This window comes from Microtus pennsylvanicus, chromosome 8, assembly GCF_037038515.1.
Source record: "Microtus pennsylvanicus isolate mMicPen1 chromosome 8, mMicPen1.hap1, whole genome shotgun sequence".
Classification (NCBI taxonomy): domain Eukaryota; kingdom Metazoa; phylum Chordata; class Mammalia; order Rodentia; family Cricetidae; genus Microtus; species Microtus pennsylvanicus.
Genome location: NC_134586.1, coordinates 57,571,726 through 57,590,120, shown reverse-complemented (window position 1 = coordinate 57,590,120; position 18,395 = coordinate 57,571,726). Strand labels below are relative to the sequence as shown.

Genomic DNA, 18,395 nt, shown 5'->3' with positions numbered 1-18,395 from the left:
GGAAAGGGGCTCTTAGAGTGAAAATGAAAGATGTCTAAGGCTCAGAACAGAACACACACACACACACACACACAACCAGGGCTGATGCTTATTAGCAGTAATTTCTGGTGAGAGACCAGTAGACTGTCTTCATGGGGAAGAAAAGAGATATCTGAAGAGCCCAAGGCTCTTTAATTAAGATCCCAAGATGGAAAGGGCACCAGCACAAAGCATGTGCCACACCAGGAAACAGAACGGCAAGAATCCTGCCCCGAAGGTCAGAGCCGATTCCTCCTGTAAGGCCTTCATACTCACTTTGCAGTCTACTGACAATTCTGAGGAAGGATGCTCCTTAGCCTGTGACATGCTTGGCCACCACAGGTGTGGATCCAGACCGTTTACCCAGGACTCTGTAATCTGTCACCACTAGGTGAGATCAGACACAATCTTTAAACCATGACTGTGTAAGAGACAGGAAAGGCTCAAGACAGATGTGTAGTGCTAATAAGAGAGGAGAAATGGTAGACTTCTAAATTCCTTCTTTGCTCCATCTTTACTATCACAGAATTACATTATGACTGAAAAATCTGAATAAACCCTGACAAGAAGGGAAGGATCCTGAAGGAAAGTTACACCTTTTAGTACTGACTCTATGTGCATATTTCACACTCATGTAGTGAAACAGTAAGCATTCAGAAACACTTACAAACATCATAAATTAAATGTGTTTTCACAAATAAGATACAGACTTGTGTATCTATGTCTAAGCAGGTATCTATGTAGCTGTGTAGCATCTATATAACTACATCTCGTTTCTCTTACTATCACTTAAGGTTCTTCAAAAGTTCAGTAACGCTGAAGGTTTAGGGAAGATTCACAAATTGAGGACAAGAATGAAAACTTTCTAGTTAAGGAAAAGGTCCTAGCAGGTGAGGTGTCACATGCTTATAATCTTAGCACTCATGAAGGTGAAGGAAGTAGGAGTTGGAAGTTATTTTGGGTTACATAGCAAGATCCCTTGTTCAGTTGGTATAGTGTTTGCCTAGAATGAGGGAAGCCCCAGGTCCGATCCCCAACACATAAACTGGACATCCTAGCACTACTGTAGGCAGGATGATCATAAGTTCAAGGTTATCCTTAGCTACACAGTGAATTTTAGATCAACCTAGGATACATAAGACCCCGCATTAAAAAATTTACTTACTACTCTAAATAATAACTAAAAAATCAATTGAAAAGAGTTTATATAAATAAAATTTTCTTGTTATTATGAGTTATATACTATATATTATGCCTGATCATACAGATAATTAAGTCCAAACTGAAAAATACAATTGTATCATAACATAGACATATTTAAGTCATTAAAAATTCATTTATGTCTTGACAATTAATGGAAAAGGCAGACTGTGGGTGGAGCTCAGTGAGAGAGCACTTACCCAGCATGGCCAAAGCTATGAGTTTGATTCTTAGCACTGCCTAAAAGCAGCCAAACAAAAACAATAATAACAAAAAACAAAAGAAAAATAATTTCAAAATATGAATGACTTCATTATAAGTATAATGCTATATCGATATTGTGGATATATAATATGATGTTCTGTATATTATTCTTTATGAGAGACTTATACTAGAATATTTATTATATCTAATTTAAAATGTGACCCCTCAGCAGTACTTCTTCAAGTGCTAATGTCAAAACAAGATTTAAAAAACATATAGAGATTGCTGAGGAGGCAGAGGCAGGCGGATTTCTGTGAGTTCCAGCCTGGTCTACACACAGAGATTTCCAGGCCAGTCATGGCTGCATAATGAGACCTTATCTTAACAAAACTAAATAAAAAAATACAAAACCTGCTATGAGATACAAACCTATAAATTTCAATATTCTTGCTCTTTTGTCTAGAGAGCCTAGAGGCAGTTGCTTCTCCAGCCACAATTATAGTATTGTTTTCCATGACTACCCCAGTGCATACTGTTCCTAAACCCTCCCCATACTTAGGGGATGAAATAAAATAGGTTTTCCGTGACACGGGGTCATAACAGAAGCTGGCATCCCCATAGTTCCTGTGTCGTGATCTGATTCCAGAAGAATTGTTCCCAATGCAAAGCAACAGGCTGGTGGTCTCCATGCCATAGCGAAGATTAGGGGAGTGCTGCTGGGGCATCTTGATGGCTTTGAATGCATTCTGGATCATGTCGATGCAACTACTATCACAAAGGAGCATCGTGTTCCTTCTTAGGGCCTGTCTTAGAAAAGAAGCATTTATAAGTTCCAGTCTGACTTGCTTCAAAAGTTCAACGAGATGCTCTGTACGCATTGCTTGGTTATGATTTACCCATCTCAGAACCAAGTCCAGAATGCTCTCTTCTCTGGATATATTCAAATCATCAGACTTAATAAGTGCCAGAAGCTGGTGAGCTTCGATGTCTAGTATTTCTCCATGTAGGCTTACCTCAGCAAAGTGCTGATATAAATACTTTTTTGACTGATCAGATAAATCTTCTGCTCCTATTTGTTTTGCAAAATAATAGATTCCTATGCAGTTGGAGGCATCCATGTGGTCCATCATATATTTTTGGCACACACTAAAGACTTCTTCCATCTGCATAAAGTAGGCAGCCATTGCTACGGTCTGTACGTTGGCATTGTTGATGTCCAGAACTGCACTGTACATGTATGTTAGTATCACTGACACACTTTCTGCTGTGATGTCATAGAGTACGACCTCCCTCTGAGTGCACTCGAGTAGTCCACAGGTGAACATAGCCTTGAAGTAAGGACTAAATGCAGCGAGGACCAGTCTGTGGCAAGGAAATTTCTCCTCTTCTGCTATGAGCACTACGTCAATCATTTCTTCTAATTCTTTCATATTCTTAATTTTATCTAGTAAATTCAAGCTATGCTGGTGCTTCTCCTTTCCCTCAGTCTGGTACTCCATGATACACTCCTTGAAGTTTGTAAGTAATGTTTCTTTCAGTTTAGCTTGATTCCTCAGGGGCTATTTGCATTTCTGATTACTCACAAATCAACAAAGATGCCATGAAACTGTCCTGAGGGTAAGAAAAAAAGCAGGTTTTGTCTAAGAAAAAACTTTCTTTATACTTAATGCATAGCATTAATACTAAGAAGCATTTATAAATAAATATTATACATTCAGAGCAGAGCAATTTAAGACAACTACTTCATATCTAAAAAAGACTTTGAAGTGTAAATCATCAATTATTAACTGCTACTGCAATAGCTGCTAATCATCAGTGGGATTTTCTTCTAGGACTGGAGAATCTCAGAGTGAAGGGAGAAAGTAAAAAGATAAGCAAATTTTGTGATTCCATTTCTGGTTATCAAATGGGTCACCCTGTGGGCTGAGGCTAAGGAAGGGTCTGTTAATATCATTTCTAAAGAGATGCAGTGTTTCACTCACCCCCTCCACAACACACAACCAATGTGTAATGACTAGTCCATAAGACGAGGACTAGGGTACATAGACCCGGAAAGTGGAATGACTTGAAATTAGGTCCATACTTGGACGGGAAAAATTATTCAGACTGGTAGGTAATGAAAATTTCATTCTTACTGAGTTTTAAAATACAAGCCAATGACTGCTGGTCTCTGAATTCCTGGTATTTAAAACTTAAAACTAAACATGTCTTCCTTCATTGCCCAGCTTTTCTTTGTTCCCTGTTTCACAGTGGCACAGACTGAATTGCTTCTTGCCTTTAAAAGCCCTAGTCTAATTAAAAGTCTCTAAGCTGGTGGTGTCACCTTCGCCTTCCCCAGGCGATGCAAACATGAGGTTTCAAGGAAGTTAATTAGCTGCTTTGATTTAAAGAAAGCCATTCTCAGAGCCAGGAGCTCTTGTGAGGAGAGGTTCCTAGTCTCTATATCTTTTTCTAGTCTCGCTTGACTACAAAGCTACAGGCAGTGACAATGAATAGTGATGGCAGCAGAGTTGATGCTTAAGAAAGAAACGTGGGGTTATAAGAACAGGAATAGTTTTCAAATAGAAAGGGTAGTGAGTCCCCAAATTTCTATAGTCCAGTAGAGAATTAGACATTTCATGGAAGATTGCCTTTTTCTTACTTTCTGAGTGTTGATTTAAAATTCACTTCAATAAGCAAGTGATTTATACATAGTAAGGAGTTATAAGACCCAACAGGCACTGCGAGAGCCTGTGTCATAACAACCATCCGAGCTAAGAACTAAGACTGCCAGAGAAGTCTACCTGCTGGACATTCTGGCATTGCTTTTCTGGTTTACTTCCATAAAGCTTAAAGCTTACTTGGAGATGGTTTTCTGGTTAAAAGCAAACCCCTGATTTATTTATTTTTTTATACAATTATGGGCAATTAAGAGACTGTTATATATCTGAATCCTCTTCTACACACGATGACTAGCCCAATTCATTCTTACATACGTGTCCTGACACATCATCACATCACTTTATACAAAAACACGATAGTTGGAGCTAAAAAGAACCCAAGCTATTTTACTGTTGTTCAGATCTCAGAATTGAACCTGGAGTGTCACACACGCTAGGCAAGCTCCTTATGGACAGAACAGAAACCTTATTTTAAGGAAGTACCTTCTCTTCTGTTTTTGGTTTTTGAGGCAGCGTTTTTCTGAGAAGCCCTGGATGTACTGGAACTTGATCTGCAGGCTGGCCTTCAGCTGAGATCTGCCTGCCTCTGGAGTGCTGGGATCAAAGGCATGTGCCACCACCACCTTGCTAAGGAAGTATTTTTTTTTTTTACAAACCTAGTATTTTATTTGTATTGATGTATAAGAAGCCATCAAAGCATACCAGTGCTCGTGATGTCAGAAGGTCAAGTGCATCTCCCAAACAAGGTGCCCTTGATCTAACACACCATAGGCAGTTTGGTCAGTTCCTAGAATGCTGATCTTGATAATATTAGAAAACTGATGCTTGAGACCCAACGATTATGATTATAATCCTATGATTTCACATATGTAGGATAGGAGCCAAACTCTACCTGATGGACTTTTTGGTGCTACATTTTGGCTATTGAGATTAAAAAATGAAGTTCAAGTTAAGTAAGTAATGGGTCTATGTTTGTTCATAAATATAATATAGGTGGCATTTAAAATATTTTTTATTATTTTGATTTTATGCGTATAGATGTTTTGTTTGCATGTATAATTGTGCACCATGTAAATCTGGTACCTACAGAGGCCAGGCAAAAGTTGTCTGATCTCCTGGAACTGGAGTTACAGACAGTTGTAAGCCACCATACTGGGAATCAAACCTAGGTCCTCTAGAAGAGCAGCCAGTCCCCTTAGTTGCTGAGCCAGCTCTCCTGGTAATATCTTATAGATTTTATGGTGGATGATGTTGGGCTTCCCTTAGTATCTGACCCACTTTCCTAGAAAAAGATAGGCCCCTACATCCCTTACTAATATTACTGGTTCAAGGACAGGCATGACATCCAAGGGTGGCTATAGCAATGAACTTCGAATCTTGGCTCCATGGCTGGGAGGCCCATATGTTTGACATCGTTGCAGCCATGTTCCTGGGAGCAAGCATCAGGACAAAACAAACCCAGGGAAGGAGGCAGAGTATTCAGAGCAATTTGGGTTTGAAAATGCATTATCAACAGTTTATGGTTTGGAGGCAGTTAAAGCTGATTTGAATTAAGAACCTCATTTGTAATCTAGAACCTTTACTTGTATAAACGGCATTTGAAGAAACGTTGAGAAAAGCGGCCCAAGGTAGCCATAATTATGTACATCAGTGAGTTGTAGTCTTATATTTTCAGATACCATATTGTTGAGGAGAACCATCAGAATCTTGTATTCTTACTCCTTCTTCATAAAAAGCACCAATCACAAGCTGGGCATGGTAGAATACACCTTTAATCCAAGCACTTAGGCAGAGGTAGAGGCAGGAGGATTTCTATGAGTCCAAGGCCAGCCTTATCTACACGCTGAGTTTCGGAAAAGTCAAGACTACACGATGATATCTTGTCTCAAGAGGGAAAAAAAAAACACTAATCATGTAAGTTACTTTTTTTCTATTAGCTTCTTGCAAAATGGCCAAGGCATTATACATGGAAACAGACTGAACTGTGAACCCAATTCCATCTGACCCCTACGTCTGCATCCTTACTCCTTTTAGTGCAAGGGCTGGAAACCTAGGGCTAGATGATAAATATGCCAGGCAAGCCATCTGGGCTCTGTCACAACCACTCACCTTTGCTCTTATGGCACAAAAGCAGCCACAGAGGAAAAAAACATAAACAAAGGAACATGACCATGTTCCAGTAAAATGAATTCTGGATGCTGAAATTTGAATTTCACAGATTTAACATGCCCTATTTTCATGTGTCATGAAATAATATTCTTCTTTTGACTTTTAAAAGCTATTTAAAATTATGAAACCTGTTCTTAGCTCATAGACTTTGCAAAAACAAGTGGCAGGTTGCCGACTGCTCCAAAGCTATAAATAAACCCACTCTCAAGACTGTGAGTAGGACACTATCCTGTCTGGGTGACTAATCTCCACTTCTTATCCTAAATTCAGCTCAAGAGTTTTGAGAATTGGTTGTCTGCTTTGAAAATATCAACTATTTGTTCATAACTATATCTACATTATCTATACCTATAGAAACTCTCTTGAACAAATGGTGTATTTGGGTGTGATTCCTCTTTCTCAAACATTAGCTTACACAAATAACAACAACAAAACCCTTCAATTTCCTTTAAAACAGAAACGACAGTTTCAAATATTTTAAAGAATCATTTACTACGTATGTTTTAAATGGACATATGCATTTGCTAAGTACCTATTCCTTCTAATTGCTGTTTATAGGCTTCTGAAAGGTATTCTAATTGCTTTGGCTTTACAGATCAAATTAATTTGCTGATTGAAATAAATAAAAAAAAAGTAGCCTAGCTGTTAAATCTGCTACTACACTTCAAAAATTCTCAGCATTGTTTCTTAAGAGACAGAGGTTTTGGTGTGGCAGACAGAAGTTAAGCTAGTTGCTTGCTGTCGTCTTAAAATGATTTAACTTTTCCTAAATCTTGGTTTCTTCATCCGAATAATGAGGATAAAGCATATAAACAAAGCCATTTTTCCAGTCTTTAGCTCCCAAATGGACAATAGGTAGATTTTTATCATCACAGTGACTCAGCAAACTTAGTACAGCTCCACAGTTAGGGACTGAACTTGGGCTTGGTTATTGAGGCCTTGGTCTGAGTCCTCCTCTGCCATATCCCAGTATTATGAACATGTTTCATAGCTCTTTAAATTCTAGTTTCTTCACCTGGGATTTCTTTTGAGAATTATGTAAGAGTAGTTGGAAGAAACAAATAAGGTTATACATGTAATTATCTTTGTAAAATCTACCTGGTAAAGTGAAGGCAGGGCATACCTGGACAAACATTTTTCAAACAAAAATAATTCGTGAGTGCATACACGAATCCCTTGTGGATACAGATACAGCCCATAATGGAGAGAGCTGACAGCAACTTTTCTCACAATGAGGGCAGAGAGTGTGTTCTCCTTTCATCAGCAGAACAAAACTGTGTGACTGTTCTCAGTGATGTCAATGGGGAGTTATTCTCCGCTCCAATTTACAGAAGGCTGAACCGATGCATTCGTAATAATAGCACCCATAATAATGGAGAAAGATGAGTAGCAAAGATAAATATAAATCACAAGAATAAAGCCTAATTACTCTGCAAATCCAAAATGCATCTACACTCTAGTCCATTATATTTAGTTTAGGGAAATGCACTGCTATAAATTAAATGGGGGGCGGAAATGTCAATTTCTTTACATCATAAATGTTTTGCTTTCAGAGACCTTGAATTGGGGGGTCTCGAATCAGACCAATGATTCTTTGCAATGAACGCGGGCATGTAAAAATGTGTGGACACGGGTTTACTGTGACTCACTGTGTTGCACTGCAGCTTTCATAATGAGCTCCTCCCTTTTTTCTCTTAAATTTTATTTTGTTTTATTTGGGGGGGGGGAGGGAGATAGGTGGGAATCAGGAGGCATGATGTGAAAGACACAAAGAATAAATTACAAAAGTTAAATGTTTCCTTTCACAATGTTTGATTTTATCATCTTTCCTCTACCTTTACAGTCGCCACCTTTTCTGAATGATTGATAATGACCAAGCTTTTCTTTCTAAGAAAATTCCCCATCTTTAGTAGAAGGTAAAGTAATTAAAATTCATACCAGCACTGTTTGAAATAGCAAAAACCAACTTAATATCCATTAGCAGACTATAACATATTCACTCAAAAGAATAATGTACAGCAGAAAAATTAATAAACATGATCTTCATGTATCAAAAACATGGTTATGAAAAAGACTAGAATACATGCTGCATACAATTAATGTGTTTAAAATATACAATACGAGCTGGGCGGTGGTGGCGCACGCCTTTAATTCCAGCACTTGGGAGGCAGAGGCAGGCAGATCTCTGTGAGTTCGAGGCCAGCCTGGTCTACAAGAGCTAATTCCAGGCCAGGAACCAAAAAGCTACGGAGAAACCCTGTCTCAAAAAATCAAAAAAAAACATATAATACTGTAGGCTATTCTGATATAAAAGTGTAGATCATATATTCTGACAATATAAATAGTTGGTGAATTTGGTAAAGTGTATTAACAGAATTTTTTTTTTTTTATTTTCGAGACAGGGTTTCTCCGTAGCTTTTGGTTCCTGTCCTGGAACTAGCTCTTGTATTTTAATATTATTCTTGGATTTTTTCATAAATTTGAAAATGAAAGACCCCCAAGGTGGGCTGCCTTTCAGTCTGGGGAGACCCTCCCAAGGAACAGCGAGGCCACTCATACGGCTGCAACAGCAAGAGGTTTATTGAGTTAACACAGGTACCTGCGGGCAACAAGTCTTTCGGAGGACTTGCGCACCTTCAGGTTGGAACAGTGGGTTTTTTATAGGGTAGGGAAGCAGAAGCGTGGGAACAGAAGCGAGATGCATAGTTACAGGGTTCTGATTGGGCAATTCAAACAAGGCTCGGGTTCAAACTGAGTACAATTTCGTGGTTTCCAAGAAATCAGATATACATGCTATTCTGGCCTATCTAGGGTGCCATTTTTCCTTTGGACCCCAAGTCCCCTGCTGACAGTCCGGATGGTTGACCAGAGATGTCTTGCCTTGCTCAGCGCCCCTGCCCCTAAGCTGACCACAGCCCTTATCTCTAAGTTACACTCCCCTGTCCTAGCTTCTAATTATATTGCTCAAAAATTCAAGCCTTGTAAAATAGCGTTATTGCTGCTGCTAACTTAATGCTGCTAGGTAGGGGTCTTTCATCCCCCCATTTCTTTTTGTGAATTTGAATAAAATCATTTATTCAACTAGCGGGCATTCTTAACATGTTCTGGATCATATTGTTTAAGCTGATGATATTGCTGAGTGAGGACCAAGGTTTGGATAGCTGAAAGTCTGTCTTTTATAAATTGTACCAGGCGGTTTATAAACCATCCTTTAAACTATCCTTGTTGAGAAAATAGTAGAACACCTCTAGGGTGTGCAGAATAGCTCTTGGCAAAATTGTCTGAACGAGGCTTGAAAGTAACTATATGGTAGACATTGTGAACCACTGTAGACCCGAGAATAGCACCCAACATTGTGGCAATAATAGTCTATTGACTACAAAGAGCTTAACTCAGCCCTAAGAAACACATGCCTTTTCATAAGAGACAAGTTCAGTATTATGAAGACAAATCTCTTTTACTGTAGACACCGGGAGTGTTGATCCTCAACTCCAGAGAATGTGCCGGAGAGGTCAGTTTTGGTCCAGCTGACACCACATGGCATTTACGGGTTTCCATTGCATCCTGTAGCATCAGCTTTATCCAAATGTACAGGGTTGTGTCCATTGTGAGAACTTTAACAAACAATGAGAGAAAATGCAATACAGGATGACAAATGTTTAAAACAAAACAAAAAGCCCTAAAGCCAGAGGACAGCCAATGAGGACATAAATACCCAGGCTTTAGAAAAACAAAACCTGTCAAGAGGTAAGGAGGCTTTAGGTGTGTTTGCTTATCTCTGCAGTTATCTGCACAAAACGGTCTGATCTGGAAAAGTCTTAAACAGTACAAAATAATTCCTGTCAATCTGTCCCAGACACACAGAGGAGGAAGAGAACAGAATTGCCTTTTGCTTCTGCTGTGTGATATTGTGCTTTAAAAGACATTAAAAAATGAGCAGAGCCCTGTGGGTTTCTGACTTTAGGAAAGAAGAGCCTTAAAGGTGATGTAAGCCCATCTTATAGCAGATGTGCCTGCCCTGTGCAAGCCTTGAGCTCAGGGTTCCATCATCAAGGTCAGCCATTCTCAGCAAATACATGAGCGGCAGTTAACTAGCCAGGCAGCAGAACTAGTGGCAACGATGCCGGGGTGTTTTGAACCCAGAACAGGACAGGAGGGAGGGAGGTCTGTCCAGTCATTTTTGCTGGTCTCCAGGGCCAATTATGTCAATTTGTTTTTTAGAATTTTATTTATCTTATCTATCTGACCTGAGCTTTGGGGTTGGTAAGCTTAATTTCCAATTGATCCCCAATATCTTGGCCATATCCTAACTTACCTGGGCAACAAAGGCAGGTCTATTATGGGACATGATTATCTTGGGCATCCCCAACCTTAGAATGATCTTTTTTTATGATCTTCTTAGCCATCATATTGGGTGTCTCAATCTTGGTCAATGTATGATGGCTATCTTCTTTGGCAAATGTGTGGCCTCCTGGAGGCTCAAAATTTCTGCAAATGTATATTGCTTTGTGTATACAGGTGAGGGTAAAAGCATACCTGCTGTTAGTATAGACGTTCCCTCTGCCATCTGTAGAGCTTGTATCAAAGCCATAAGTTCAGCGTTCTGGTCGGGCCGCCATCTCTGAAGGGAGGCTACTGGCCTAGATCATTTGCTTCCTGTCCACCAATGCTGCCCCCGCCTTCCGCTTACCTTCAGTCTTGTGTGCCTGCTCAGCTTGGACCGCCAGCCTTGTGCCCCAGGCAAGCTTCGCCCTCATTTTCGGCTCTGCCTGGCACAGCTTAGTCTGCCATTTTGCCATTCACCTGTCCTTTATGCAGATGCTGGCAGGATCCATAGTCCATCGACGTCAGCCCAGCACAGGAGCAGTAGTCTGGCACAGGAGGGCATCTGTGGTAGCATTGTGACTGCTGTATCGCTGTCTGACATGGGTGAGGGGAGCAAGACTGTAAAGTGAGCAGTTAGGGCTCATGCAGGCTTTAGAGCAAGCACAGCATCAAGGCAGTTGCTAGGAGGTGAGGATTTCTTCAGCGGTGATGGCAGGGAGAGGTGGTCATCCTGGTGAGGAGGGCGTGGTAGAGGCAGAGGCAGACAAGCAGCCTGTATCTCCTGCAGAACTGAAAACAGCATCGAAAGCAAAAGTCCCTCGTTTGGTCAACAAAAGGCGTTGGTCATACATTCAGAAGTGACCAGGGAGGAACGAGTCATTTATTTGTCTTTTTCCCAAATTTATAGTTTGTAAGGTGTCCAGTTCGTATTCTTTACTCAGTTCCAGTGTCCCTCTTCATTTGTCTTTGATCTTCTGTTGCCCAGGCTCGCTCCTTATCTGTCTGAGTCCTGTCTCTTTTTTTTTTTTTCGCCTCTTTCTCTCTCTCGCTTTTTTTCTCTGTCCCTTGTTTAACATTTTTTTTTTCCAAATCTTTACTAAGTATAATCTTTTAACCCATCTATTTGCTGTATCTTTTTTTATATCTGATGTTGCCTGTCCTATGTAGGCCATGACTACTGCTGTCTGCTGACCTTCAGAGGTTGGGTAAAAATGCTTGTAAACTTCTATTAATCATTTAAGGAACACAGATTTTAACTGGCCCCTGGAGAACCTCTCTTATCTTGGCCGAATTAGTGGGGTGCCTTGCAGCCCCCCCCTGAGATTTGCCATGAGCCCAACATTTTGACTGTCAGTTTCTCCCTTTAAGAATTAATTAGACATTATCATGTAGAAGAATGAAAATAGATCCATATTTATCTCTATGCACAAAACTGAAATTCAAACAAATTAAAGACCTTAACATAAGGGCAACAATATAAATAGAATTTTGAACATAGCCTCAGTAGCGTAGACATTAAAGGAAACAATCAGTAATTGAAATCTCCAGAACTGAGAAGCTTTTTGTATAACAAAGGATATAATTAACAGAACATAATATCAGCCTGTAGAATAGGAAAGGTGTCTTTATCAATTATGTTAAAACCATATAAGGAATTTAGAAGCTTAATCCTCATAAAAATAAATATTTCAGTACAATTACGTCACAGACCAAAACTGTAAATTCTCAAAAAATGAACTTGAAATGACTGAAAGATATTTAAAATTTGCTTAAATATAACATCCTTAATCATCAGGGAAATGTAAATTAAACAATTCTGAGATTTTATCTTATTCCTGTAAAACTGACCAGGATTAAAAATATCATTTGACAATTTATGCTTACAGCTACTTTGAACATTAGCATGGTGGATTTTCAGAATTAGATAACATATTACCTTAAAAACTTAGCGACATCCTTTATATTATCATAGACAGAATCTGAAAACAACCTAAAATGTACCTTTTTATATTAATAATGAATGAGAATCTTTGCCATGTTTTTTTTTTTAAATATCCATAAACATTATAAAGAGTCAAAAGGGCCATTCTATCTCTACCTCATCATTTAGTAACACCCCCTTGCAATTGTGGTGGGGTGAGAGGCTTTAGCAGATCTTTGCCATGTGGCCATGTGGGCGGGGTCCCCTCCTTATCACAAGCATTGTGAGCAGACAAGTGTTAAATTTAGATCTAAACATGGGCTGGCTTAGAAGCTCAGCTGGGCTGTTCATATGGCCCCGGCCCTGTGCCAGGGCTTTTACAGCAATAGTTCTTGAAGACAGTGTAGTCCTGCACCCATCTAAACAGAGCTGGGAATTCACTTTTCTCTGGACACACTGCATAGTAAGAAATATAAAAACCAACAATCTGTAGTTTTTTATAAGCATATTATTTTAAAGTGACTTAATTTAATTTTCCCAATTTTTAAACCAGAGGCTTTTACCTGGATGCAGCACATGATGACTGGTATAGAGTATCCCCAGAAGACAGATGTTATCAGGGCTGGTAGGCCCTTTTAATGTCAGCTTACTCCATTACCTGCCACTCCTGAATCCACATTCATCATTTACCAACAGCCACAGGGATATTTATTTGCAATCTCTTGCCCCACTGCCAAAACGGAAAGGTCCAGGTTCTTTAGGGGACCTTTTGCTTTTTAATAGGGTATCCAATCCCAGAGAAATAGCCTACTGTAGGTTCCCAGGCTTACTGGGTCCTGTGGGGAGGAATTAGCACCAGCTTGGACCCAACTGGCTGGCATGTGTCTCCACAGGAGGCCTTAGTTCCGTGACCCTGGCGTTAGCACCAGCTATTTCCCCTGGGCAAGGGCCATAGATCTTTGGCACAAGGTTTTACATGGCATTTGCAGATGGGGGCTGCCATTCAGTCTCTAGCACCTTATTTTCCAAGGAAAACAAGCCTTCTCCATAGGGAACCCCACTGGGGATCCTCCCAGGACCTGGCTTCAGCCTCAGCTCTGTCCACAGTGAGCTCCTAGTTGTATAGCACAAGCTTCCCACACCCCACCTCAGTACTCACAGCAATCTAGCAGCTTTTCTCTGAATGGGATTCCAGAGGCCCCAGGAGGCATTCCCTCAGGTCAGGTTTGGTGGGCCACCTGGAAGCCTCAACTCAGTTCAAGTGTCTCTGCATTGGCGCCCTTGGTAACAGCTAAGGCGGCTGCTGCTGGGCCGGGGAGGGGACTCACCTGCAGATGTGGGGGCCACAGCTGCCCCCTTCCCTGACTCGGGCCAGGGTTGCTGCCATGCCCCTCCCTGCATCCTGCTGAGAAGTTTGCTCGGAGCTGGAGCTGGTTGCCCCGCCTAGGCCTGGCTCCAGGCTGTGCTGCAGGAGATAACAGCCCTGCTCCCTCCCCCCTCGCAACAGCAAGCAGGGCAGTTCAGCAGCACAGCCTAGGGAAGTGAAGGAGGGGCAGGCTGTCAGCGTTCCTTTTGGATTTTCATAGAGTTAGGGTCAAAGAGATGGTTACTTACTGCCCCATGGTACCAGATTTAGACTCGAGTACAAACAGATATACAAAACAAAGAACATATTAAGCACAAAAATACACAGACAATACCGATGCGCTGGCGCGGTTTCGGCGTGATGCCGAAAGCAAAATTTCAGATGGAGACAGCGAGAGTCCGGATCTCTCGTCTCCCAGAAGAATCACATACCCTTCAGACAGCGGGGGTGCCCCGAACAGTCCTATTTTGGTAGGATTCACAGAATACGGACGGGCCACAAATTTGGCCCCAGACACTCTGGGACGTCTCCCAGAGTTGCAGCCGGGAGTACAAGCTCGTCAGCTTCTCCGCGAATCTGCCAGATACTGATTCTAGCTAGCTAACTAGTACAGATACAGATACAGATACGGTCGCATGCGCATACACAGAAACACAGAAGCACAGATATTCACAGAGAACGATCGCTGGCCAGCTTACCTCCCGATGTGGTGGGTCGATGATCCCTGGGCAGGGGTCTCCACTTCCCGGCCAACGCACCAAAATGAAAGACCCCCAAGGTGGGCTGCCTTTCAGTCTGGGGAGACCCTCCCAAGGAACAGCGAGGCCACTCATACGGCTGCAACAGCAAGAGGTTTATTGAGTTAACACAGGTACCTGCGGGCAACAAGTCTTTCGGAGGACTTGCGCACCTTCAGGTTGGAACAGTGGGTTTTTTATAGGGTAGGGAAGCAGAAGCGTGGGAACAGAAGCGAGATGCATAGTTACAGGGTTCTGATTGGGCAATTCAAACAAGGCTCGGGTTCAAACTGAGTACAATTTCGTGGTTTCCAAGAAATCAGATATACATGCTATTCTGGCCTATCTAGGGTGCCATTTTTCCTTTGGACCCCAAGTCCCCTGCTGACAGTCCGGATGGTTGACCAGAGATGTCTTGCCTTGCTCAGCGCCCCTGCCCCTAAGCTGACCACAGCCCTTATCTCTAAGTTACACTCCCCTGTCCTAGCTTCTAATTATATTGCTCAAAAATTCAAGCCTTGTAAAATAGCGTTATTGCTGCTGCTAACTTAATGCTGCTAGGTAGGGGTCTTTCAAAAACACCCAAATAAAAAGGTTAAATGTCATGTATTTTCAAGGACCTGTACAGCAGTACCAGAACATAAAGAAATGAAGGCAGTTATACACGCTGACTTCAGGAGAGTGGTTGCCTTCATGGGGTATGGAAGAAAGGGAGACAAACAGGACAGAATGACAAGGAGTTTCAGTTGTATAAATGTTTAATTTCCTTAGCTGTATGGTGAGGACTCAATCCACACTTCATTGTTCTTTAAGCCCTTTTTTATATATTGAAAACTTCATGAAATGTGTTTAAAAGACTGTATTAATATTAATCACTTATGGCTTCTGAAAACCTTAGCCGTGTTGAAAATGATGTCTGTACATTATCTGATATGTCATATGCAGAGAAATAATAGATACATTATGAATTTTCATATATTGTAAATTTACATATCAAAGTGTAGGCAGCCCAACTTATGAGCGATGGGAAAATACAGAAACCTCCTATCTGGTCTGAATGACAACAGCTTTGAAATCTTGTGGCTATCCCTCACTTCTATGTTAATTTCTTTAGCATTGACCTGTGTGATGGGAGAAATTACTAGATTCAGAATTGTTATGTGTTTATTGGAACAGGGAATAGGTTACAGACATGATAGAAATGACCAACAACAAAGCTTTGCTTTTCTGTTTACTTAAAAAAAAAAAACAACCAAAAACAACTGAAGAGCAGAAGTGACTAGGACAGGCTCCAAAATCTAATTTTCCCAAAACTGCCTTCAATAGACTTGAGTTAACAAACCAAGAAATGTCAACATTATGGCAGAAAATAATGTCCCAGTTTCAATGTTTAAAACAAAATCCTTTATTAAGAAGGTCTTTTAAAAGTCAGTGGCGACCATGAAGAAAATTATTACTTCACACTTAAAAAAAATTATCAAGGGCCAATTTTCACCACCACTCATTCAGGTATTGCGGGTTCCCTGTAAGCTGGCTCCTCCCACCACTGCCGGCCTCACTTCCTGACTTTCCTTCCTTGTAAATATTTTATAGTATTAAAGTGCTAGCAATCCTAATTCACAATGCAATTCTCGGTGTCTTCCCTTGTCCAGCTCTTCAAAATTCGGCTCAGATACCACTTTCTTGAAGTAAAGGGCTTTGTTTCATTCACTTCTCTATTTTCATTGTGACTCTGGTGACACTTGGCATGTAAGAGTTGCTTGGCATGGTTTGATCAGATTAACGCTTAGTTTAGTACTAGTTCTTTCCTAATAACTGCACTCCCCTCTCCCCTTTGCCTTAGAAATATTTTTTGAGACAGGCTCTTTCTAGGTAGTCTTCCTTGGACTCTAATTCACAGAGATCTTGCCTTCCAGTCTCCTGTGTGCTGGGATTAAAGGCCCGTGCCACCATGCCGGCCCCTACCCTTTCTAGTTTGCATGTACATTTCTATCTTGCATGTCAGTTTGGGAGATTTTTTACTTTGTTTAAACGTTATGCTTTTAAACTTTAACCTATTATCCTCTTGCCCAACTATAAAATTCACCCGGAAGACTTTCCTCCCTTCCCAGGAAATGTGCGGCATTATGGCATCAACGTCTCGCCCCGCCCTCAAGATTAACCTATAGCCATAACCCATTGCCATCATTTGCTCTCTAAGACAGAGGCCTCATTTGGGGAACAAGCAGCAGAGCTTTCTTCAGCTTCAAGAAACAAACCTGAAACATTCCCACATCTCTAGGGAAAAAGCTAGATACGACAGCAACGGGCCCTTGATTCCCATGTGACCTGAAAAGCCAACCGCAGCTCCTCAGACGGCAAATCTGCTCAGTGTCAGCCATTCTTTATCGTACGTTGCTTTGCTCTACTCTCTCCTTGTTGACTATTTATTTTGCAGCCATCTAAGTTCGCGACCCCTGGTTTACAGCGTCACATGCCCTTGCTGGATTTGTTTCTGCCATCACCACCTTTCCCCAATCCTACATCTACCAATGTGGTGGTCGGAGATGACTCTCAATGTACATACCACCTAAGTGCTGTGGTTTCCCTGATTTGTTTAATACTAATAATTCTCCCCCAAACATATGCAAGGCATGTAATAACGAGTCACAGAGATGATAAAGACAAACACGCTTTCTTTTCTCTTTCCTTTGGTGAGCTCGCAGTGTTTTTGCATTCGCAGTTCTTTCTACTTTCCCAAGTGCTTTAATATGCATTACAGCTCATTAGTTCCTCTTAAGAATCATGTGGGGAAAATGCAGGGCAATTATATTCCTGGCTTTAAAGTTAAGAGAGTTGCCCAGGGATACATTCAGCGCTGATTGAATTTAAACGAACCGAACCCTGCATTATTAAGGAGCTCTAGGAAGGCAGGCGAGCCCTTACCTGACGGCGTTTAGTGTCTAGCTGAGACAGAACGGGTCATGGGGGTGGGGTGGGGAACGGCATCATCATGGAGAGCACGCAAATGAATCACGCCACAGGGGGACCCAGCGGCCGCTGACCTTCGCCGGCCGACCCGAGGGCGCGTCCCCTCTGGGCCCCTACTTACTTGCTGCCGCCCGGCCCCGCTCGCTCCGCTGCGATGGCGCCGTGACTGGGCACGCCGCGGGGTCGAGGGCACGGCCGGGCGGGCCTGACTGACCACACTGCCCAAAATGGGCCAGTGCGGACAAGAATTATAAATAGACAGGGCGAGGGGGATGCGGGGGGGTGGACAGGCGGCGTCCCAGCGAGGACAAGGACGTCGCTGGCCGCCACCCCGAGGTAACAGGTGCTCGGTCTCTGCGCGGGAAGCGTCTCGGCCAGGCGCCGCAGTGTGCGCTTGCGCGGGGGTCTTCCCGCGCCGATTCCACACACGCTCCACAGCAGACCCCGACCCAGCAAGTGCTCTGCGCCTGCGCGGGGGTCTTCCCGCGCCGATTCCGCACCACAGCCTGTCCAGGAGCTCAATGCCAGGCCAGAGCCTCCCCGCGGCACACCCTGTGCAAGGGACGAGGTGTGTCAGGAGCCTAAAAAGACACCTTCTAAAAGAGAATTTGAAAGTTGGATCTTTGAAGGTGACAAATCTTTCACTTAGTCTTTAAACGTTGCAAAACACAAGCGCTCATTGTGTGACCTCATTGAGAATGGTCTATGGTAGGGTTGCCAAATAAAACTCAGACATACAACCTCTATTTTTTTGTATAATTTGTACTAGATATCACATGACCAATTCACATTTAGAAACAACTCATTGTTTTGATTTGGTTTTC

The 18,395-nt window shown here is 41.9% G+C and overlaps 1 protein-coding gene across 3 annotated transcripts in view; it reads right to left on the bottom strand.

Annotated features, from left to right (window-relative positions):
- The window catches only part of Kbtbd12 (kelch repeat and BTB domain containing 12), an 81,948-nt gene extending 64,179 nt beyond the window's left edge, over positions 1-17,769 (bottom strand). The window contains exons 1-2 of one of the 3 annotated variants that reach the window (XM_075983543.1): positions 17,693-17,769; positions 1,852-3,033 (exon numbers count right to left, since the gene is read on the bottom strand). In XM_075983543.1, coding sequence (XP_075839658.1) covers positions 1,852-2,921 — 1,070 coding nt within the window. In that variant the 5' untranslated portion in view covers positions 2,922-3,033; positions 17,693-17,769. The other 2 variants (XM_075983544.1, XM_075983545.1) reach the window with 2 other exon arrangements.
- Positions 17,770-18,395: the final 626 nt, after the last annotated feature.